Source organism: Pelodiscus sinensis, unplaced genomic scaffold, assembly GCF_049634645.1.
Source record: "Pelodiscus sinensis isolate JC-2024 unplaced genomic scaffold, ASM4963464v1 ctg67, whole genome shotgun sequence".
Classification (NCBI taxonomy): Eukaryota; Metazoa; Chordata; order Testudines; family Trionychidae; genus Pelodiscus; species Pelodiscus sinensis.
Genome location: NW_027465935.1, coordinates 336,972 through 361,914, shown reverse-complemented (window position 1 = coordinate 361,914; position 24,943 = coordinate 336,972). Strand labels below are relative to the sequence as shown.

At 49.4% G+C, this 24,943-nt stretch overlaps 1 protein-coding gene across 9 annotated transcripts in view; it reads right to left on the bottom strand.

The window, feature by feature from the left end:
• HORMAD2 (HORMA domain containing 2) overlaps positions 1-24,943 on the bottom strand; it is a 60,316-nt gene that overhangs the window by 26,917 nt on the left and 8,456 nt on the right. For 7 of the 9 annotated variants that reach the window (XM_075917039.1, XM_075917035.1, XM_075917043.1 and 4 more), the window contains exons 4-12: positions 23,660-23,723; positions 20,120-20,156; positions 16,220-16,267; positions 14,423-14,449; positions 12,274-12,341; positions 10,558-10,697; positions 8,199-8,449; positions 4,300-4,408; positions 252-316 (exon numbers count right to left, since the gene is read on the bottom strand). In XM_075917039.1, coding sequence (XP_075773154.1) covers positions 252-316; positions 4,300-4,408; positions 8,199-8,449; positions 10,558-10,697; positions 12,274-12,341; positions 14,423-14,449; positions 16,220-16,267; positions 20,120-20,156; positions 23,660-23,723 — 809 coding nt within the window. The remainder of the gene's footprint in view (positions 1-251; positions 317-4,299; positions 4,409-8,198; positions 8,450-10,557; positions 10,698-12,273; positions 12,342-14,422; positions 14,450-16,219; positions 16,268-20,119; positions 20,157-23,659; positions 23,724-24,943) is intronic. The other 2 variants (XM_075917041.1, XM_075917042.1) reach the window with 1 other exon arrangement.

The following is a 24,943-nucleotide window of genomic DNA, read 5'->3' as shown; positions in this document are numbered from 1 at the left end:
ACGGACGTTTCCTCCGTTGTGGTTGCGGTCCCGTCTTTCGCAGAGGTGAAGAAGAGCGGTGTGGAACTCAAACACTCGCCTGTTTCGCTATCAGAAACCTACAAACTCTTATCCTATTTAACAAAACTCTTGACAGTCTTAATCAAATTTTTAAAAAAAATCCGACTAGGCATCCAGCTAAAAACAAAAATATGCGGCAGTGAATTTCAATTCCCCCGGACTTTCTTGATGCTAAGATCAAGCATGCTCACCCACTCAGAAGCCTTAGTGGAGGGTAGTCCGTCTGTTCCCTTCACGCCCGTGTCGTCTTTTTTACCTACAATGTAAACGATTATCATGTCAGAAGTAGCCCCCTTAAAGACACTGGATCCAGTCACCCGGCTGGACACGAGGTCAAAATCTCACAGTGGCCTGGAAGCTGAACTTTGCTTTTGGACAGGGCTGGCATTTCATTCTCGGAAACATAAGAACATAAGAATGGCTGTACTGGGTCAGACCAAAGGTCCATCTAAACCAGTAGCCTGTCTGCCGACAGCGGCCACCACCAGGTGCCCCAGAGGGGGTGGACCGTAGACAATGATCAAGTGATTTGTCTCCTGCCATCCATATCCAGACTCTGACAAACAGAGGCCAGGGACACCATTCCTACCCCCTAGCTAAAAGTCTTTTATGGACCTAACCTCCATGAAATTATCTAGCTTCTCTTTAAACTCTGTTATAGTCCTAGCCTTCACAGCCTCCTCCGGCAAGGAGTTCCACACATTGACTATGCGCTGTGTGAAGAAGAACGTTATTAGTTTTAAACCTGCTACTCTTTCATTTCATTTGCTGTCTTCTAGTTCTTCTATTATGGGAACTAATACATAACTTTTCTTTATTCACCCTCCCCACACCACTCATGATTTTATAGACCTCTATCATATCCCCCCTCAGTCTCCTCTTTTTGAAACTGAAAAGTCTCAGTCGTTTTAGCCTCTCTTCATATGGGACCCGTTCCAAACCCCGAATCATTTTAGTCGCCCTTTTCTGAACCCTTTCCAAGCCAAAATATCTTTTTTGAGGTGAGGAGACCACATCTGTTACAGTATTCAAGATGTGGGCATACCATAGTTTTATACAGGGGCAGTAAGATATTCTGTCTCTTATTTTCTATCCCTTTCTTAATAATTCCTAGCATCCTATTTGCCTTTTTGACCGCCGCTGCACACTGTGTGGAAGTTTTCAGAGAACTGTCCACGATAACTCCAAGATCTCTTTCCTGATTTGTCGTAGACAAATTAGACCCCATCACACTGTACGTATAGTTGGGGTTATTTTGTACAAACAAATGCGCTATGGTAGATTCTCCTTGCGGTGTGCAATAAATGACTTATACCAGCGCTTATCCATACATGTATACCTTAATATTTTAAAGGACTAAAATGCTTGCAGCCTCTCCCCAAGTTACGAACGAGTTATGGACCAACCACTTGGCCGTAATTCGATCTGTTTGTAACTCGGACCCCATTGAGTTACATAGCGACCGCGCTGTTCATAAATGTGGGTTACGTTCGTAACTCGGGAACTACCTTGACAACCGCTCCATGGGAGCTTTCGTAACTCAGGGATCTAATTCGTAACTCGGGGACTGGCTGTATTTACTGAATTGCCCATTACATGGGGGTATTTCACTAATTATATTTGAGAGTGTGAAAAGCTATGTATAAATTTAGAGCAGGGGTGTGGAACCTTTTTGGGTAAGGGACCACTGACCCACAGAAAAATCGGTCAGGGGCCACACACAAGAGAGAAGCAAAATATTCCCCCGCACACCAGAGCTGTGGAGGGCCCAAGCTAATAGATTTTGGGTGCGCCAGCTAGTAGATTTTGGGTGCACCATTGCGGGTTCACTCCGAGCCTCAGGGGCCGGGTGCAGGCAAGCCAGGGCCCATATCTGGCCCGCGGACCTGAGCTTTCCCCACCCCAATATGCAGGATCTAAAGTTGGATTAAGACCAGGACTGTGCGGTGGATTTTCGCATTTGTTCAGTTTTAACATATATTTGCGAGTTGTAATGTCCGCCTGTAGTTACCCAGGCTACGTCTAGTCGACGTAGAATTTTCGTAAGAGGATATGCAAATTCCGCGGGAATTTGCATATCTTCTTCCGATCTTTCGAAAGTGAAAGTAGTCTGGGCGTGGGTTTTTTGGGAAAAAAACCCCTTTTTCGAAAAAACCACTCTTCCTTAAAAAGAGAAGTTTGTGTTTTTTTCGAAAAAGGGTTTTTTTCCCCAGAAAAACCCCCGCGTCCAGACTACCATAAATTAGCACATATAACCCACACACGAGTATTACCCGCACCTGTGTATAACCCGCGGCTTTCTGATTGAGTAAAAAAAGTCTTTTATACCCCGCGCATATGTATAGATAAATCTATATGTATAGATAAATCGCGGGTAATGTTAATGCAAAGCACCTGTAATCAAGTGTTAATGAGCCAAGCACTAAGTAGGCTACAACCCTTCTCGCTGGTATACAACCCCTTTGAACCACACCACTTCTCCATTCATTTATTCCTTCAGTGGTTTTCACTTGTATTTTAAACTTTTTAAACCTTCTAAATATGTCTAAGCGCAAATCCTACACAGCCGATTTTAAATTGTGTGTAGTGGCATTTGCAAAGGACAATGGGAACAGAGCCGCAGGGAGAAAATACTGAGTGAGCGAAAAGTCTGTTCGGGAGTGGAGAAGGGAAGAAGCGGAGCTTGAAAACGAATGAATTTGAATGTATTTTCAGGAATTTTAATATAACCGCCTCTGTTATTAAATTAAAATATGCTGCTTTTCTCGAGTAAGAGTCAGTCTTGTCTTCCTTTCAGTAAAAAAAAAAACCCTGTATTACACGTGGATGAGTATAGCCCACGGGGGGCAGGTATGTAACACTTTGCATAACCCACGGGTTATATTCGCGAAAGTACGGTACTTTCACTTTCAAAAGATCCCGTGGAATTTGCATATTCTCTTTCGGAAAAAGAAACGTAGTTTAGACGTGCCAACAGAGAACAACAGGAATGTTATAAATGTAGATTATGTAATTTAACCTCCATGAAATATTAGACCCATTTGATATGCCAAAGTATTAAGGAATACATTTATCTGCTAACCTTTTACAAACGAAACGTGCACAGCCATACCCTCTGTTACTATTCTCAATGAGCCAAAACCCGATTTGCTTTTTAAGAGCGGTTTAGACCAGTGTTTCTCAACCAGTGGTACTGGTACCCTCAGGGTACTCAAGAGAAATCTGGGGGATGTGTCAACACAATGAAATTTGGAGAAAACTGAATTTTTGTTTTAAGCTTTACAGCGTTTTATTATTTTTATACCTTTTACACCCAAATATTTCACTGCCCGCCCGGCTATGTTTAAACAAATGTCTTGAGATGATAGAAAAAAATTGTGTGCCTGAAAACTATAGGGACTGGGGGTACTTATAATCAGGGCTCGACAAACAACACAATCTACTCGCCTGTGGCAGGTAGATTTCAGCCGCGCACCCTGTTCATTCGCGGTGCGCGCATGCGCAATACGGGGCTGGTGAGCGGTTTTCGCCGCCGTTCATCAAGCTCTACTTATAATTTTTGTTTAAAGGGGTACTTTATAAAAAAGGTTGAGAAACGCTGCATTAGACAACCTCTCAGGGATGGGTTTACACTGGATGGCCGCATCCGATCCCTGTGGGTATGTCTACACAGCAAAGTTATTTCCGGATGCCAGAGGTAGCCCGAAATAGCTACCCCACGTCTTTGGCACGCAGCCACTATTTTGAAATATAGCGGATGTGCTAGTGTGAGCCCTGTACACCTCGTTCTCCGAGAAGTAAGGGAAGGCTTGAAAAAGCGCTTTATTTCGAAATCTGATGCTCTGTAGACAGCGCCAAATGACGACATAAGCGCCAAATTGAAACAGACTCGAAATAAGCTATGAGTTCGGGTCGTGGGCGCGGAAAACCCTTTCAGCTCTTCATTTCAACGGCTCGACAATACTAAACCGCCCCGGAAAAAATTCTGCGCAGCCAGGGAAACACGTGTGTTGCATCCAGGGGCAGCCCGAGGCAGGCTGCGGCAGCTGGAGGCCCAGGCGGAACACGTGATCGGCGCCCCCGCCTCCACGGTCATCAATGGCGTGATGTCATCATTGGGCGCCCTGTTGAAGACAGCGCCCTAGGCGACGGCCGAGTCGGCCTATACTCATGGGCCGGCGCTGGTTGCATCATTCATGGATGTTCAGGAGTCTTTGGTTTTTAAGGCAGGACTTTTACCTGTGTCGGGAGGGTGCAGAATCGATGCTTCGTATGTGCAGCCTGGATCTGAGTCAGTTTCACTCTTCCTGTTTTGACTTGGGTCTACTCTGATGGGCGGAGCATGGTTCTGTAACGAAAATGCTACATGCCTTGAACCACCTGACACAAAACACAACGTCTAACGGCTTGTTCTGACCGAGACTTTGCACACCTCAAGCCGTAGCATAAATCTACAGCACACGAGCGTGCCCGGGATGAAACGTTCCCTAGCACACCCTGACAGCAGTATGCCAGAGAGTACACTATGGAGCTTCCAGTGTGTAGCAGTAAGGTCCACAGGGCCCGTTAGGATGCAGTAAGTGTTGGTTATGGTACATTTATACCCCGTTGTGCCATACATGTAGGCAAGCACTCCAAAATAAAGCCCGACACACCAAAACTTCTTAGATGGACAATCACCCATTCTGAACTTGAATTTGGCTGTAGGGATGGAGAATCATAGAACACTAGGACTGGAAGGGACCTAGAGAGGTCATCGAGTCCAGTCCCCTGCCCTCATGGTAGGACCAAGCCCTGTCTAGACCATCCCTGGTAGATGTCTACAGAATCATAGGTGTGACGTAGTGGGGGTACCTGGCTGGTTTCTATGCTGCTGGCTCTGGGGGAACCCCCACTGGCTGCCGTGGGTACCACGACCCAGCAAAACAGGATGAGTCACTATGCAAACCAGTGGCCAGACACCCCCCATGGAGAGGAACAAAGGAAGGTGGAATGCTGCCTTGGCTGGGGGGCAGGGCTGGAAGTTGGGGAGTTGGTTGCTGGCTGTCGGAGGGCATGGAGGAGAGCCTAGGGGAAGGGGCTGGAGTTTAGGGGCCCAGTCTCCCCCATCTCAAGGGGGCCTGAGGCATCCTAGCCCAGTTCCTGTAACCAGATTACATCTGTGCTGCGCTGTGCTGGAGGAGCAATAAACCACCCTCAATTCCACTGGCTGGTGCAGTCTGTTTGTGCCATTTCGGGGTGCAGGAGACGGGGAACCCCCAACGCGCCGTCACACTGGTGTCAGGGGTGGGATGCACTGCACCCCGTGGATGGAGCTTCCAGCGGCGAGCGACAAGGCACAGTAGAAGCAAGAGCCCTGGAGCCAGGCGTGCTGGAGACAGAGCGAAGCGGTTCCTGGGAATCGTGGGGCGCTGCAGCACTAGACTGGTGAGTCTGCACCGAGGGGACCAGCGGGCAGATGGCCTACGCCCGACTCTTGAAGGCAGAGCTGGTGGGGCTGTGCAGAGAGAGGGGCTTGCCTGTGCAGAAAACAACCAAGGCCCAGCTGATTGCTCAGCTAGAAGAGAACGACCAGCCACAGGGCCAGGATCTTGTCCCCAGGGGAAGCAGCCAGACCCCCCCTGAGAGTGTGTCAGGCTCAGAGAGGGGGAGGAGCGCTGGAACCCACAGGAGAGATGAGACAGCTTCCCCCAGGAGGCCGGGAGACTGGCGGATGAGTTCACGGAGAGCCGGTCCGGGTGTGAACGGGAGTCCCGGAGAGAAAGGGAATCGCGCAGAGACCGGATCTCGGCTGAGCGACGGAGGGAGTCAACTACGGGGCGAGACCAAGGAACAGGTCGTCTGCGCCCCAGAGAACCAGCCAGGGCCTGGACAGAGACAGCCCAAAGCCTAACTTGCCATCGCTGTGGGCAAAAAGGCCACAAGAGGGCTCAGTGCACCAGGTCCCAGGACCGGGGACTTTCCAGGGTTAACTGGCTGGGGCGGGAGGAAGGGCAGGCTGCCCCAGAGGCAGGGGCTGGCAGGCAAACCTCCGCTCAGAGAGAGGGGAAGGATGCTCAGTGCACCTCCCCTGGGAGGTCTGATTCTCAGGAGGCGGATTTCTCCGTGTACCGGGTGGGGGCAGGACGGCCCCTGCGGAGCGAGTGCCTCATACCCCTGGAGGTGGATGGTAGGAAGGTGACGGGCTTCTGGGACACGGGGGCGGAGGTGACTCTGGCCCGATCCGACATAGTGGCCCAGGAGCGGATACTACCCCACGCGCAGCTGACCCTGAAGGGCATAGATGGGTCCCCGTTTAAGGTGCCTGTAGCCCGGGTGCATCTGAAATGGGGGGCGAAGGAAGGCCTCAAGGAAGTGGGGGTGCACCCGCACTTGCCCACCGAGGTGCTGATGGGGAATGACCTAGAGGAGTGGCCCCATGAATCCCAGCGGGCTCTAGTCACTACCTGGAGCCAGAGCCAGCGGGGGGCTGACAACGTGGGTCCAGGGAAGGACTCCTGGCAGCATCCTCAGGGTCCCATCCCAGTGGACACGGGGTCCAGCCAGGCTGGGACTCCGGACCTAGGCAGAGGTGGGGGACAGGTCCCGATCCCTGCCTCAGCAGCTGAATTCCAGGCTGAGGTGCAGGCAGACCCCTCCTTGCAGAGGCTGAGGGACCAGGCTGGCCTCCGTGCAGCTCAGCCCCGGGGGAGAGGTGGCCAGGAGAGATTCCTGCGGGAGCGTGGGCTCCTGTTCCGTGAGTGGCTCCCCCCCAGGAAGGCGAGGGCATGGGGGGTCCAGCGGCAGCTGGTCGTCCCCCGAAAGTATCGCCTCAAGCTGCTGTATTTGGCCCACGATGTCCCCGTTGGGGGCCACCGGGGGATCCGGAGCACCCGGCTGAAGCTGCTCCAGCACTTCTATTGGCCGGGAATCTTTACAGCCGTGCAGCGGTACTGCCGGTCCTGTGACTCCTGCCAGAGGGGCGGGAAGGCCCAAGACAGGAGGAAAGCGGCTTGGGGGTCTCTACCCCAGATAGAGGACCCTCTGGGCTTGCTGAGAGAGTTATGGGAGGGGAAGTCCTCCCTGGATGGAGCATCGGGGGTGGAAGCCGCCCTGGCTGTCCAGAGAAGGCTCACTGGGCTCATGGCCCCGGCCCGAGAGACCCTGGCCAGAGATCAAGGCCAGTGGAAGGGTGGGTGTGACCCCCGAGGACAGGCCTGTGCCAGTCGCCCTGGAGCGGGGCGGCGAGTGGACAGAGGGAAGCCAATTCATGTGGGGCCTCGCCACGGCCGGCCCGAGTCAAGGGGAGCACCCATGTCCCCGGGGCGGGTTCCCACGCAGAGGACCCGAACTTCCCTAGGTCACGAGCGGAGTGACCCTGCTCAGTTCGCTCTCGGAGGGGGGAGAACTGTGACGTAGTGGGGGTACCTGGCTGGTTTCTATGCTGCTGGCTCTGGGGGAACCCCCACTGGCTGCCGTGGGTACCACGACCCAGCAAAACAGGATGAGTCACTATGCAAACCAGTGGCCAGACACCCCCCATGGAGAGGAACAAAGGAAGGTGGAATGCTGCCTTGGCTGGGGGGCAGGGCTGGAAGTTGGGGAGTTGGTTGCTGGCTGTCGGAGGGCATGGAGGAGAGCCTAGGGGAAGGGGCTGGAGTTTAGGGGCCCAGTCTCCCCCATCTCAAGGGGGCCTGAGGCATCCTAGCCCAGTTCCTGTAACCAGATTACATCTGTGCTGCGCTGTGCTGGAGGAGCAATAAACCACCCTCAATTCCACTGGCTGGTGCAGTCTGTTTGTGCCATTTCGGGGTGCAGGAGACGGGGAACCCCCAACGCGCCGTCACAATAGGATACTAGAATTGGAAGGGACCTTGAGAGGTCATTGAGTCCAGTCCCCTGCTCTCATGGCAGGACCCAATACTGTCTAGACCATCCCTGATAGACATTTATCTAACCTACTGCCAAAACTGCTGGTGATGTGGAGCCTTACCTTGGTCCTACCCTCTTCTTTTTTGTCACAATCGAACACTTGATGGGAGATCTCCGTGGGGCCGTGGCGACGTGAAGCCTTACCTTGGTCCTACCCTCTTCTTTTTTGTCACAATCGAACACTTGATGGGATATCTCCGTGGGGCCGTGGCGACGTGAAGCCTTACCTTGGTCCTACCCTCTTCTTCTTCGTCACAATCGAGCCCTTGATGGGATATCTCCGTGGGGCCGTTCTCCTGGACAAGGCTGTTTCCCAACTCCCTCATCCTCTTGCTCTCGGTTGTCACTCTGACTTTCAGGAGGTGAAATCCAGTGGCGATGGACCCGACTTTCAGGTTGACAGGGTCTCCATCGAACAGCAGGCTCTCTGGGCTGCTGTCTTCCTTAAAACCCGGGGGCTGGTAATCATCTGGAGTAACTGCACAGGGAAGAGGGCTGCAGCTGATAGGCTAAATTCTAAACCTCTGGAATCTGCAACTACAGACCAATCCAGGAACTCGCTCAAATAGTTATGTGGGGCTCTGGATAGATTCAATCGGGGTTTGAAGGAAACATCCATCCCGAGATATCACTACTTCTGCAGGAGAAGCCTCCAAAAACTTTTCTGCAGTCCCAGGTGCCCACCCATACTTGTATAACCCCACTATCTTCATATTCCCCCCGCATGTTCGCCTTCTAACTCAGGTGCAGGCAACGAGATTGTGGAGGGGCAACTGGGCAGCATCCAATCTGCAGAATCTTTATTATTGGTGAAGACCGGAAGAGACCCGTTTAATCTCAGACAGAAGAGTACGTTTCATAGAATCATACAACCCTAGGGCTGGAAGAGACCTCAGGAGGTCATCAAGTCCAGCTCCCTGCCCAAAGCAGGATCAACCACCAAGTTAGTCTGTCCAGGATAAACTTTAAAAAATAACAAATAGTCCGGTAGCACTTTATAGACTAACTAAAAACGTTGATGGGATCATGAGCTTTCATGGGCACAGACCACTTCTTCTCGGCTACCCCCTGAAGCTTCTAAATCATCCACATTTGTGGAGGGGGGAGAAAAAAACGGTTTACGTGTCAACTTACAGTGGCTTGGGTCTCTAGCGGAGACCTCCTGGTTTGTACGCAAGTTGAAATCCTGCCTAATCTCTGAGAGTACGTCTACCCTGCACGGCTCTCCTGCATCTACTCAAGCCACCCGCTATTTCGAAACATTTTTTGAATTAACGGGTGTGTGATTTCACCATCCCCGATAAACCTCGTTGCATGAGGGATAAGGGATGGCTCGAAATAGCGCGTTATTTCAAAAGCTGGCACGGTGTACATGCGCCAAATTTCAAAATGAGCTATTTTGAAATTGATTTGAAATAAAACGCACAAATTGTGTATCTTATTTCAAGTTTAGGCACGGGGAAGCCGCACCCTGATAGAAACAAGTAACAGTCTGTCCTATGAGCTATTAGGCCAGATGTCAGACTGGGTTATCACAACGGGCTCTTCCGGCTTCAAAGTCTGTGAGCAGCGCACACTTGATCTGGAAGCTCCAAGAGAGAATAAACTTGCGACCTTGAGATGCCATATTAAACTCACCGCCTAGGGCAGTGGTCCTCAACGTGGTGCCCGTGGGTGCCATGGCGCCCGCCGGGCCATTTCTGTGCGCCTGCCGAGTGATCAGGGCCAGTCCCGCCTCTGGGCACACGGCGCATGGGCAGTGCCAGCCCCTGGGTGCATGGGTGGTGCCGGGCATGCAGCGGTTAGGCAGTCCTACCCCTGCGTGCGCAGCATGAGGTCTGTGCCACCCCGAGCGTGCGGCGTATGGGCGGTGCTGACCCAGGCGCGCGGCACATGGGCGCTGCCGGCTCCTGGGCACGTGGCACAGGAGCCTGCTCTGGGCATGTAGCTCATGGGTGGTGGTGGCCCTGCCCCAAGGCACATGGGATATGAGCTGTTCCAGCCCTGGGTGTGTGGCATACGGGCGGCCCCACCTCTGGGCGTGCAGCACAGTTGTGGCACCAGCTCCGGGCACACAGTGTATGGGTGGCCCCATCCCTGGGTGCCCAGCGTGTGAGAGGCCCCTCTCCTGGGCACCTGGCAGCCCCAAGAGGTTGGGGACCACTGATCTAGCACAGTGTTTCTTAAACTGTGTTCCGAGAACAACAGAGTTCAAAATGGCCGCCCTTAAAGGGGCAGGCGATTTTTTTTTCTTTTGCTCAATAACTTTTCTCCGGCCTCTTTATTTCTTTCTTTATTTTTGCTCAACAAAAAATCCTTGATGTTCCTCATTAAAAATATATTGTTTGGTGCGCCTCGGTTTAAGAAACGCTGGTCTAGAGAAAGACCAACTTGACCATGTATGTCTGCTCCTCGTTCTGAGGGAAAGAACGAGTCTTTTCTCCGGGCCCCAGCTGTATTTCTCACAGCTTGCAACTAGTGCCTTCAAAAGCATATGTCACCCCCTCTAATCATTGAACTCCCTTCTGGGTCCAACGTTTCACCTCTCCCTCCTTCGTTCCCCATCACAAACCGTCCTCTGCTTACCGTCATTGTAGTAGAAGAGTTTCATGGTCAGGGTCACGTCGTTGGGCAGGGGGCCAAGGTGCTGAAGTAAGAGGTACAGCTTGCGGATCAGCAGAATGCTGCCTTTCTTGACCTCGTCACTACTCACCCTCATTTGGGGGCTGCCGCCAACACAAAAGAGCAACGGAATCATTTCCGATGGCCGTTCGTGGCCAAACCCTAATTAAAAATATTCCGCTCCCGCTGCTTTGTCTTGCATTCCTGTAACAGCGTGACGGTGCTTTTATGCCGTCCTAGCATGAATAGGGAACTAACACAGGCTTGGGACAGGGAACACAGCGATCCCGAGTGAAGAACGGTGTAATTTACAAGGGAACCGATATTGTGGCTGGGATAATACATTTGACTATGCAAGCGCTGTGATTCACTTGTTTGTACATGACTAAGCTGAGCATCAGGAGCCATGAGACAAATGCCTTTCACCTACTCGAGTAGGGATAATTTTCCTCTAAGCAACGAAGAGCATTGGCTGAGAATCACGTGTCGTGCAAACTCCAGGAGGTTACGTTCAAGCCCGTTCTGTTTTAACTGAAACATGATGGATGCCCTAAGTTTCACCCCATGCTAATCCAGCAGTTCTCCACTCTCTTGGGAATGAGGCAAGACATGCCGAAAAGAAATGGCTTTAATTTGCAGTTATTTTAGCAGCAAGTTGAACTAACACGTACCAAGCAAACACACTAACTCCAAGCCAATTCAATATAACGCTAAACTCCCTAAAAGACTAAGGAGAAGCAGGACAATATGATGGCTGCAACTCGCTCCCATGGGCAGTCACACGCATCTGACGAAGTGGGTCTTTGCCCACGAAAGCTTATGCTCCAACACTTCAGTTAGTCTATAAGGTACCACAGGACTCCTCGTATTCTGAAAGGGAATTGGCGTGACCATATATAAAGAATTAATGCCCACAAATCAGACATCAGACATCGTCACAAGGAAAAACCTGTCCGTTTGCATTTCAACCTACCTAGACATAGTCTTAACGACCACATTTTACTTCAAAGAAACTTTAACACCAGATTACGGAGAGAAACTTCAGAACTTTCCTTCATGCTTAAATTGGACACTTTACGAACGGGCCTTAACAAAGATACTAATTACCAGAGCTTGACAAACCGCTGTTTCTACTCATAGATTTCCGCCGGTTGCTCCGTGCGCCCCGTTCACCGGTGCTGCGCGCATGTACAGTGCCGGTCTGGCGCATGCATGGCGCGGGGCTGGCGAGTAGATCTCGCCGCAGTTTGTCGAGCCTTGCTAATTACCTTTCACGTTACAAAGACAGCTTCTCCGCCTACTGTTAGTACTTATCACCCCTGATTAAGCCATTAATTGACTTATAAACAGCTATTTCCTTCCTCCCTCTCCGTCGCCCCACCTTCTGTTCTAAATCTGATTTGTCAATTTAATAATGTGTTCACTTTCTTCATTGTATTCCTTTGGTATATATGGTCACGCCAAATCCCTTTCAGAGTATGATCTGAGCAAGAGGGTCTGGCCCACAAAAGCTCATCACTTATTAAACCATCTTGTTAGTCTTCAAAGTGCTCCATAGTTTTTCCTTTGATATAAAGGGGGGGCATTCCATAATCACACGGGGTAGATTTTGCTTTAAAAATGCTTTGATGAAGCACATTTCGCCCGGTGCATTTTTCAGAAATGAAACAAAACCGTTACCTGAGGATGTCCATCTGGGGTCCATCCTTGGTATACTTGAATTTGAACTGATACAGCTCTGTCACTCTCTAAACATTCAAAAAGGGGAGGGAAAAACAAGTTATTTTGGTAACGTGCTCCCAAAGAAAGCCCAAAAGATTGTTCAGGAAACTCTCGGGTATCTATTCTTACACCTGTCGGGAGATCAAATTGCTAATGAGGCTCTAGCTAAGGGTATGTCGACACTTGCACCCTCTTTCGAGAGAGGGATGCAAATGAACAGGGCTTGCCAAGCTGCGGCGAGCTCCACTCGCCAGCCATGCTGTCCGGCGATCTGCGCATGTGCAGAGCACCCAAACCTGGCTCTTCTGGGTTGTAATCTACTCACCACGGGTAAGTAGAGTACATAGTTTGTCGAGCTCTGCAAACGAAGACATTCGAAATTGCAAATGAAGCACGGGATTTCAATATAATTGCATAATCGCATTATAGTGCTATTTCGAAATAACAGATGCTGTTAAGACGCCGTTAAAACCCTTCTCTCGAAATAACCCTTATTCCTCATACAAGGAGGTTTATCAGTTATTTCGAGAGAAGGGTTTTTTCTTGAAATAACGCAACTACCCAGAGTGTTTTATTTCGAAATAGCGCTATTTCGAAAGAGCGCCATAATGTGATTATGCAAATGAAGTGCGGGATATTTAAATCCCGGCGTCATTTACAATTTCGAATGTCTTCATTTGCATCCCTCTCTCGAAAGAGGGTTCAAGTGTAGACAGACCCTAGAACTCAAAAAACCTCTGCAGGTTTTGGCCACACGTTCTTGAAAGAAGCAGCCAATAAAAATTCACGGTTGGGCTGAGACGAAAGCTGAGAAGCTCCGATTCAAAAGGAAGCGGGGGGTGAAAAATCAGGAGCCACTGAAAACAGGAGGCCGTATTGCAAATGGCATGGTAAGTAGAGCTTCCAACAGCGATGCTGTGATTAGGGTTGGTCAAAACATTTGCACCCAGCTGTTGTTTTCGATGGGGTTTTGGGGTTTTGACGAATTTTTTTTTTCTTAAAAAGTGTCTACTTCTTTTTCAAAAAGCCCACAACCCTTCGGGTTGACAGAAACATGTCAATTTCGCAGTGTCCCATAAGAATTGCTTCTTGCTCCTATTTTCTATACAATTACGGCTGGTGTGGAAAAAGGAAACAAGGAAAAAAGTTAGTTACTTATTCCCACAATATAACAACTAGGGGTCACCAAATGAAATGAATAGCTCCCCAGTAGGACTGCATCTCCCATGATGCACCCTTCTTGGCAAAGGACAGGCATGCATTACGAACGTAAGAATGGCCAGACTGGGTCAGACCAAAGATCCATCCAGCCCAGTAATCTGTCTGCCACCAGTGGCCAATGCCAGATGCCCCAGAGGGAGGGAACACAACAGGTGATCCCTCTCCTGTCACCCATTTCCAGACTAACAGAGGCTAGAGACACCATTCCTACCCATCCTGGCTAATAGCCATTGATGGACCTAACCTCCATGAATCTATCTAGCTCTTTTTTGAACTCTGTTCAAGTCCTAGCCTTCTTCACATCCAGTGGCGAGGAGTTCCACAAGTTGACTGTGCGCTGAGTGAAGAAAACCTTCCTTTGGTTTGTTTGAAACCTGCTGCCTATTCATTTCATTGGGTGACCCCTCGTTCTTATATTGCTTCAGGGGGTAGCTGAGTTAGTCTCTGCAGGATAAACATAAAAAAACAACAAACAAAAAACACCTTCTGTACTAAATCTGATTTGTCCGTTTAATAATGCGTTCACGTTTTTCATTGCATTCCTTTGGTATATATGGTCATGCCAATTCTCTTCCAGAATATGATCTGAGGAAGTAGGTCTGGCCCACGAAAACTCATCACCTATTAAACCATCTTGTTAGTTTTTAAAGTGCTACATAGTTTTTCCTTTTGTTTTAACAAAAGGCCTGGTAGCTCTTTATAGACTAACAAAACATGTAGATGGTATCACGTTCTTTTAAATAACTTTTCCTTATTCAGTTTGTCCACACCAGTCGTGATTTTATAGACCTCTACAATGCGTCCCTGTTACATAAAGACAGAATTGAACCCCATTCCGAATATACTCACCCCTGCAATTCCTAAGTATATCCTGACTCCTCCTTACCTGTGGCTCCTTGGGGTTGGTGTAAATCTGTTTTAAGAAAGGATAGTGAATGCGTCTTTCTCTCTGATCAAATGTAGCCGGGAGAATGAATCAACCGACCGAATCTCTATCATGCCTTTAAGAAACCAGGATACGACAAGTCTGCAGTCCTGGGTTGGGATTCGGGTGACGACCCGTCTTTTTGTTTAAGGGATGTTTCACCCATTTGAAACATTCAATTGATAAATGATCAAACTGACGGATAAAACGATAATTGCATTGTATATTGGAGGGCAATAGAAATATACAGCGGAGAGGAAAAATACATGATACACTACGGGAAAGGGTGTTTCCCTAAAATGGCCCTTAAAATAAAGCGCTGTCTCTTAGGCCGTGTCCAGACTCAGGGGTTTTTTCGGGAAAAGTAGCCTTTTCCCGAAAAAACTTCCCCTGCGTCCAGACTCAAGCCGCGTTCTTTCGAAATTGTTTCGAAAGAACGCGGCTTTTCTTTCGATGGCGGTAAACCTCGTTTCACGAGGAAGAATGCCTTCTTTCGAAAGTTCCTCTTTCGAAAGAAGGCGTTCTACAATGTAAAGAGGCCGTCTTCGAAAGAGAGCATCCAGACTCGCTGGGTGTTCTCTTTCGAAAAAGCGGATTTCCTCTATCGAAAGATCCGCCTGCAGTCTAGACGCGATCTTTCGAAAGAGGCTCTTTCGAAAGATGCTTTCGAAAGAGCCTCTTTCGAAAGAAGCCTGCAGTCTAGACATAGCCTTATTTTTCAGAATTCTGTGGTTTCCCCTCCACGCATCTGACGAAGTGGTTTTTACCCAAGGAACCTGAGGCCCAAATAAATCTGCTACTCTTTAAGGTGCCACAGGACGCCTGGTTGTTTTGTCATGAGGATTCATTACGCGGATTTTGGCCCTGGTGTCGGGACTATCTACAAATGTTTCACAAAGGTAAGCACTAGTGCACAATCTCGCAACACTCGGGGCCCCAAGGATGACTTGCCAGAAACCTGAGGGCTGAAGGGTTAAACGGTTAAATCCCTCTCTCCTGGTGTATATCGGCTCCCGGCTGCTGGCTCTGCTCCCAGGGAGCCGGCTGCCGTCCTGCACTGTGGGCTCTGCAGAGGCTTCTACTCGGGGGTAAAAGGAACTTTAAATTTCTTACAGATAGGGTCCTATTGCAACTTGGGTCCCTGCCACCTTTTTAAATAGCTCCTTGCTGGCTTTTGCCGCAGCTCAGCCAGTTCTTGCTGGGGCGCATACTCTTACTCTCACACCACTGGGCAGCAGCCAGCTCCAGTGCACACCGGGAGCCAGCTTATAGTATAAGTGGCCCTGGCCCCAGCAGTGCAGGACAGGCAGATGGAGGCTATGCCCGTGCCCTGACCCAGATCTGTCTGACTCTGACCTGTAGAAACCCCCCAGCCCAGTCATGCCGGAGCAAGCTAGGCCAGGCGGGCAGTTAACTGGTCAAACGTTCCAATTTGAGTCGTTCAACCAGTTAACTAATTAAATGATTATTCACAATCCTAATAATACCCTGGTGTTCCTATACCAGCAAACTGTTCCTACATAGCTTGGGTGATTTAAGGATGAATTTTGTGCATCGCTGATGCAGGCAAAAGATGCATCTAGCAACTGTGCCCATGAAACCTGAAAAAACGAGCATTTATCCGGTGAAAAGAGAGGCTCGCTTGAGGGTAACCCCACTGCCACGAGCTTTTGAATGGTCCCTGAGTACAGACACAGATACTCAAAAAGGGACCTTAGTTTAACATCTGATTCTACCACCGTGGGGGAAGGAAAACACCTTGCATTCCTTTCCCGTAGGACTTACTGCCAGGACAGCCATCTGTAGCTGGAAGAGAAAATAAGCATCGTCAAAATCTAAGTGCCTGGAGTAATGAAGGAATAAACATTCAATCCTTTGCGAATCAAGGCTTTTATGGCTAATTCGGATGCACGTGGGTGAGACATCAGTGACACCTTGTGGCCAGTTTTATTAACTACACACACGTTTTTCTAAAAAAAAAAAACCATCTGATGAAGTGGGAGCTTATGCGCCAATAAATCTAAGACCCACTTCGTCAGATGCATAGAGTGGAAATTCCAGAGGCAGGTATATATATATAGGCACACCTTATACCTGACTCTGGAATTTCCACTCCATGCATCTGACGAAGTGGGTCTTTGCCCACGAAAGCTTCTGCTCCAACACTTCGGTTCCTCTATAAGGTGTCACCGGACTTCTCGTTGTGTATGCAGATTCAGACTAACACGGCGACCCCTCTGATACGTTTTTCAAAGGAGCCAGAAGTTGAATGCCCTGGAAAACACGGCACAGGTGATGCAATTTAGTCCCCCCTGTGAAATCTGGTTTCTGGTGTGCTTTTATCCTGTACGATACTGATTTTTAGGGGGGAGACCAGGGTCTTTCAAATTGGGGGTCCTGCCCTAAAAGGGAGTTGTGGGATGGGGTTGCAAGGTTATTTTAGGGGGGGAATTGGGGTATTATCAGCCTTACGTGTATGGTGGTTGCTGACTGATGACCTAACTCTGTGGGCAGCAATGCGCATGGACGGGTAGCAGTATCATATTATGCCATCTTTAGGTCTTTGCTGCTGGTTATGGTGCTCTACCTTCTGAGCTGGGCTCAGCAACTATCATTCTGTTACTCTGACGGCCGTGCTGCTGCCTGCCAGCAGCGGAATGGGGAGCAACAGTGCTTTTTTTGTCAAAAAAAAAAAAAAGTGACGGTACTAGCGTTGCCAATGGTTTTGTCGAGCAAAAAAATACAAAGCGTGGGAGGTCAGGGCCGAAATGCGGTTGCGGCCCCTTTAATTGCTGCGTGTCCTGAGCAGGCTTCCGTCTGGCACGAGTTCTCCCAGGGCCGGCTGGGGGCTATGCCGGAGAAAAGTGGCGCGTACTCACCAAAAAAGGTGATGGTACACCGTACCGGTGCGTACCGTCACAAAAAAAGCACTGGGTAGCTATACTGCAATCTCGCCCCTGCAAAAATAACCTTGAGCCCCCACAATCCCGTTGTAGATTAAGACCCCAACAATGACAACCCCGGGAGCGTTCCGATTTCAACAGCCGAACTCACGAAAAGCACTATTGAAAAAAAATCCGATGAGCATGACATTGACGTGAATGGACTTTGCCTTTGGGAAGGCTCTCGCTATGCAATAGTTCAGGGGTGGCCAACCCGTTACAGGTAACGAGCCAAAATAATGGTGGACATAGCACAAAGAGCCAAGGGAAAAAAGTTGGTGAGAAAAAAAAAAAAAGAAGTTGCCCCTTTAAATGAAAAATCTGGTTTGGTTTTTTGGCCACATCTTGCCGGCGCCTTTTTGCTTCGCCGCGCTGGACGGCTCCCCTGCAGCCGGTGAGCACAGGGCCCTTTGTAGCGGTACGGGGGAGGCTTCGCGAGCTGCACTTTCTGCGGTGATTAGCCGCACGTTAGCGACCCTTGCAAAAGTTGTACATCCAGTCTTACTGCCCTGTGCTTGCTCTGAACAGATTAATTCTATTTAAAGCTACTTGGGGTTTTTTTTTTGGCACAGTCTACGTTGCTTGGTCCGGGTCCAGACGTCAGAGAAACATTTTTTACACTTAATAGATCAAGCCAAGGATCTATCGGGCCTATTCCCCTCTCCTTGTATGTCTCCACAGCAAAGTTATTTCGAAATAACTTTCCTAGCAGCTACACAAGCCAACTGCAATTTCGAAATTAATTCGAAATAGCGGAGGGCTTATTTCGAAATTGGTAGACCTCATTCCACGAGGAATAGCGGCAATTTTGAAATTGCTATGTCGAAATAAGCGCTGTGGAGTCGCTTATTTCAAAATAGGGGGCCTCCAGCCTTTCCCAGGGTGCCGTGCTGGCTGCCCTGGCCACAAGGTAAATGCGATTCAGCATCCAAGCAGTGTGGACGCACTATTTCGAAATAGCAAAAAGCATTTAGTGTGTAGACATAAGAATGGCCGTACTGGGTCAGACCAAAGGTCCATCTAGCCCAGTAGCCGACAGTGACCAGCACCAGAAGCCCCAGAGAGGGTGGACCGAAGACAATGATCAAGCGATTTGTCTCCTGACATCCATATCCAGCCTCTGACAAACAGAGGCCAGGGACCCCATTTCTATCTCCTGGCTAATAGCCTTTTATGGACCTAACCTCCATGAAATTATCCAGCTTCTCTTTAAACTCTGTTATAGTCCTAGCCTTCACAGCCTCCTCCGGCGAGGAGTTCCACAGGTTAACGGTGCGCTCTGTGTGAAGAAGAACTTTCTTTGATTAGTTTTAAACCTGCTACCCATTCATTTCATTTGGTGTCCTCTAGTTCTTCTATTATGGGAACTAATAAAGAACTTTTCTTTATTCACCCTCTCCACACCACTCATGATTTTATAGACCTCTATCATATCCCCCCTCAGTCTCCTATTTTCTAAACTGAAAAGTCCCAGTCGATTTAACCTCTCTTCACATGGGATCCGTGCCAAACCCCGAATCATTTTAGTCGCCCTTTTCTGAACCTTTTCTAAGGCCAAAATAGACGCGTTATTTCGAAATACAGCCTCTCCCCGAGTTACGAACGAGTTACAGTCCAAACATGTGGCTGTAACTCCATCTGGTTGTAACTCGGACCCCACTGAGTTACATAGCGACCGCGCTGTATATAAGCGTGGGTTGCGTTCGTAACTTGGGTACCGCCTTTATGACCGCTCCATGGGTGCTTTGGTCGTAAATGCAAACAGTTGTAATTCAACCGTTCGCAACTCGGGGAGCGGCTGTAAGATATTTCGAAATAACTATTTGAAATTAGCTATTTCGAAATAACGCTGTCGTGTAGACATACCCCTTGATTCTGACAAGCACCAGATGCTTCAGAGGAATGTGAAAAAACGGGGAAGTGAATAAATACGGAATAACGGCAATGTTTTCTTAACCCCTGTCCGTTCGAAGTTGCTTTCGGTGCTGAAGCATGAGGGTTTGACCATTATCAATTTAAAGCTGACTGTCTGAATTGTCAGGAAGCAAGTGGTTTTGAGTGCAGAACTTTTTATCACATCTCCTCTACAACCACAGCAGAATCGACACGGGCGTGTAATCTGATCCACCGGGCGGATATCGACAAGGATCTGACGGAAGGAAGAATCGTTCTGCTGTAGATACCAGTTCGTCTGATGAACAATGCTGACTCAGAAAGAGCAACCAGAATTTTGCATATTCAGGTCAGATTTTTCTGCTGATTGATTGAGTGAGTGAGGACCGAGACCAGTGATCCCTGTAAATTGCGCGTGGGCAGTCACCCAGGAGAGAGTCAAATGCCCAGCAGAGAGTCCACAGCACCTACAGCTGGCAGCATGGGTTTTTATTGGTGGTGCACATCCACACCTGCCTCGGTGCATATCATAAAATTTATCCCGCACGCAGCTGGAAAAAAATAGAGGGAACATTGGCTGGGGTGACTTAAAAAATGTGCATTTATTCAGAAATCAGGTTCTCCAGTCGTGTAATTGGAAAAAAAGAAAGAAAAGGACCTAAATAGGGGCGGAATTGTGCTTAAAACGTTGCACCGGCAGTTCTGTTTGCACCGGGATCGCTGGCGACTATATAGCAGAGTGGCACATGGAAAACGGCAGCAGAGTTTTGCCCGCTGTTTGTGAATAAACATTATAGTAGCAAAATCTCAAGAAAAAACTTACATAGCTCTTTTCCAAAGCATCAAAACAGCCCTGAATCCTGCCAGGAAAGACACGTCAGTAAATAGTCATGCAGGGTAGGAGCAATTAAAGGTCTTTTCTCCCCTCCATATCACCAAATCCAATCACTCTGTCCAAGTAGGAGCAACCCCAACTCACTCATCCCAGCCAGGATATGGTCAAGCCAGGCCTTCAAAACCTATTGGGTACGTCTAAACGACATGCGCATGTAGATTAGTTTATTTGAAAAAGGGAAATGAAGCCGCGATTAAAATAATCGCGGCTTCATTTAAATTTAAATGGCTGCTCTGCTCTGCCGATCAGCTGTTTGTCGGCAGATCGGGGCAGTCTGGATGTGCCGCGGTTGACGTGCTGCGGTTGATCGGCGCAGGTAAACCTGGTTTCACGAGGCATACCTGCGCCAGTTGACAAAGGCTTCCTTGTCGACCGCGGCGCGTCCAGACTGCCCCGACCTGCCGGCAAACAGCTGATCGGCAGAGCGGGCCAGCCATTTAAATTTAAATGAAGCCGTGATTATTTTAATTGCGGCTTCATTTCCCTCTGCCTATCTGTCTAATCTACATGCCTCCGTCGACGGAGGCAGGTAGTCTAGACAACACCCTTAGGGATGGAGATGCTACCTCCTCCATAGGGAACCCATCGCAGAGCTTCCCCGCTCTCCTCGGGAAATCGTTTTTCCTAATACCCCACCTAGACCTCCACCTTTGCAACTTGAGACCGTTGCTTTTTGTTCTGCCATCCGTCACCACTGAGAACAGCCTCTCTCCATCCTCTTTGGATCCCTGCTTCGGGGAGTTGAAGGCTGCTCTCAAATCCCCCCTCACTCTTCTCTTCTGCAGCTCAAATAAGCCAAATCCCTCGTAGGTTGTATGCTACGTTTTTAGTGCTCTCTACTGGACTCTCTCTAATTTGTCCTCCTCCTTTCTGTAGTGGGGGGCCCAGAATTGGATACAGTGCTCTGAAAGTGACCTCACCAGTACTGAATAGAATCACTTCCCTTGCTTTGCTGGCAATGCTCGTCCTCGTGCACACTCAAAATGCCGTTAGCCTTCCTGGCAACAAGAACACACTGCTGACTCACACCAGCGTCTCCTGAACTGTCATCCGCAAGTCCTTTTCTGCAGAGCTGCCGCTCAGCCAGTCTGCCACCAGCCTGTAACAACGCTTGGGAGTCTACCATCCCAAGGGCAGGATTCTGCACTTGTCCTTGTTGAACCTCATCAGATTTCTTTTGGCCCAATCCTCCAATGTGTCCAACCTGATCCTTGCCCTCCAACGTATCTACCTCTCCCCCTAGCTTAGTGTCATCCGCAAACTTGCTGAGGGTGCAATCCAACCCCTCATTCAGATCATTAATGAAGATGTTGTACAAGACCGACCCTGGGGAACGCCGCGTTATACCAGCTGCCAATTAGACACCGAGCCATTAATCACTGTCCGTTGAGCTGGACAACTTCGCCAGCTTTCTATCCATTCACTCAAACGTCTTCAACTTTCCGGCAAGAGTGCTGTAGAACACTATCAAAAGCTTTGCTGAAGTCAAGATCTATCAAGTCCACTGCTTTCCCCATATCCACAGAGCCAGTTATCTCCTCATAGAAGACAAGTTTGGTCAAGTTTGGTGAATCCATGTTGACTGTTCCCGATCCCCTTTCAGTCCCCGACATGTTTCAGAACGGATTCCTTAAGAACCTGCCGTATGACTTTTCAGGAGACCGAGGAGGACCTACTGAACGGAGCAATGGGCGCATGTTCGCAATGGTCGGGCATGCCGACAACACGGAACAACGATTCCGGCTCTGGGAGCAAAGCGCCCACTGGTGGGGCTGTGGCGCGATCGCAGGTGAAAGGCTGCTTTCATGGACTTAGAATCATAGAATCATAGGGTACGTCCAGACTACAGGCTTTTAGCGACAGAGGCTTTGTCGACAGATACTGTTGACAAAGAGCGTCTAGACTACATCCAGTTCTGTTGACAAAGCAATCCGCTTTGTCGACATGAGAGTGTAGACGCAAAGGACAGTGTAGATGCAATAACGCCTTGGCTGCGTCTAGACTGGCAAGTTTTTCCGCAAACTTGCCAGCTGTCTACACTGTCCGCTTGAATTTCCGCAAGAACACTGATGATCTCATTTAAGATTGTCAGTGTTCTTGCAGAAATATAATGCTGCTCCCGTTCAGGCAAAAGCCCTCTTGCACAAATGCTTTTGCACAAGAGGGCCAGTGTGGACAACGCGGTATTGTTTTGTGCAAAAAAGCCCTGATCGTGAAAATGGCGATCGGGGCTTTCTTGCACAAAACCGCGTCTAGATTGGCCCGGATGCTTTTCCGCAAAATGTGCTTTTGCGGAAAAGCGTCCGTGCCAAACTAGATGCTCTTTTCCGTAAATGCTTTTAACGGAAAAACTTTTCCATTAAAAGCATTTGCGGAACATCATGCCAGTCTAGACACAGCCCTTCTGTTGAAAGAACTCTGTCGACAAAAAAGAACTCAGCAGTTTTGTCGATGGCGGTAAACCTCATTCTACGAGGAATAACGCCTTTTGTCGACAGAGTTCTTGCATCTGCACTGTCCTTTGAGACTACACTGTCATGTCAACAAAGCGGCTTGCTTTATCGACAGAACTGGATGTAGTCTAGACGCTCTTTGTCAACAGAAGCTTTGTCGACAGTAGCTTTCGACAAAACTTCTGTCGACAAAAGCCTGTAGTCTAGATGTACCTAGAGGCAGCAAGGGGGAGGGGAGCGACTAATCGACTATCCTGTCGACTACCCGATAAGCATTTGCTTATCGGATATTGACTAGACAGTCACATCCCAAACCCAGGCTTCTTGCGTCCATGGACAGATAACTAGCTGATCATCCTACTTTCTCAAAATGAGTCAGAAGGCCTCCCTTGTTGTCAGGAGATACCCCGGCTTGTTGTGGTCAGTGGTGTGGTGAGGGGGGCAGTTGCCCCCGGGTGCCATGCAGGGGGGGTGCCAATTTAGTCCCTCTCCTCCTGTCATCCCCCACCTCGCTTGCTCCTCCTCCGCCCACCACCGGTGGCTGGAGCCTCCTCCCCACCTCTCTGCCTCCAGCCCGACCCTCCTCCATCTCCACTGGGGGGTCAGGAGCGGCCCGAGGCGGGCTGCGGCAGCTGGTGCCCTAGGCAGAATGTGCGATCGGCGCCCCCACCTACACGGCCGTCAATGAGGCGACGTCATCATCGGGCACCCCGTGACGTCATCATCGGGCGCCGTTGAAAGCAGCACCCTCGGCGACGACCAAGTCGGCCTATAGCCATGGGCCACCCCTGCGGGGGGTTAGTGTATGCGGGGGCCCAGCCCCAAACTGGTGGGGGCGGGGAAAGATGTGGTAAAAGTTTCCCCCTTTCTTCCACGGCCGGGCTCAGCTGTGTGCCAGGATCGGGGCAGCGGAGGGGGATACAAATTTTGTCTTTGCCCCCAGGCGCATAACACCCTCGCTACATCTCTGGTCGTGATCTAACGGCTCACGCAGGCAAGCCCTGCCGTTACTTACCACTTGACGATCTGCAGTGACCCTAGGCAGCTCTTATCTTCCCGAAGGATTTTCAGACAGAGGTCTGCAAAACAAGAGCGAGCAGATCGTTACAAAACGTACCGGAGCCACTGGGCAAACCCAGAAGCCGAGTCAGTGGTGGTTGTATGAAGAAGTATTTTATCCGAATCCACTTCCTGAGCTGGAAAATTGGTTTTAACAGCATCTCAGGAGAGCTGACACAGACGCCCCGCCGAAATTTACAATGCCAAAGATTTGTGCCGAACTTTCCGCTTCTAAGAGAAAGCCCGAGAGTGACGGCTTGATTGAGCGTGACTTCGTTTAGCCTCTGAGAAATGCCGTGTTAGTCTTTCTGTCGTCTTCCTTCCTCTTGATCCCCTTTCTCCGTTTCTTCTCGTACTTCCCACCAGCAGCTTTCAAGTCTGCCCACTGCAGACTTCTTTCAGAAGAAGCTTTTCCGGAAGAGAGCTTCCGAAAAATCTTCTTTTGAAAGAGAGCGTCCACACTGCAGAAGCAATCTGCTTTTTCGAAAGAGAGCATCCACACTGAATGGACGCGATCTCGCATTTCAGCTGGAGGGAGTCGCCACTGGGGCTGTGACTTAGACTACAGGGGTTTTTTCGAAAAAAAGTGGCCTTTTTTCGAAAGTGGGAGCCAAGTAGGTTCCTTTTACCCTTTCTGTTGGTCTCCATAGTGTGTAGGCAGTAGGTTTAAAAGAAACAAAGGGAAGTTTTTCTTTACTCAGCAGTCAACCTGTGGAACTCCTTGCCAGAGGATGTTGTTAAGGCCAGGACTCAAGAAAGAGCTAGATAGATTCATGGAGGTTAGGAATGTGAATCAGATACAGCCAGTCCTGGAGTTACTAACGAGTTACGGACTAAACACCTGGTCGTAACTAGAAGTGTTCGTAACTCGGATCCCATTGAGTTACATGGTGACCGCGCTGTTCATAAGCGCAGATCGCGTTTGTAATATGGGGACCGCATCTACGACCGCTTTGGTTATAAGTGTGGATGGTCGTGAGTGGAGGTGGTTGTAAGTCGGAGACCGGCTGTAGTATGACAGTGAGCCTAATTATCTCAAAACTCGTTTATGTTGCTAAGGAGACCTATATCCAGCTCATCACCGATTAAAACCGGCTCATCACTGGCTCTACCCAACTGTCTGCGATAAGTAAGCAGGGGTAACTGGCGGTCAGCCCTGACACAATGCCCCTCGACTTTTATTGTTTTTCAAAATCGAATGATTTTTATGCTGGGTTCGCGATTTTTTTGGGGGGGGTCT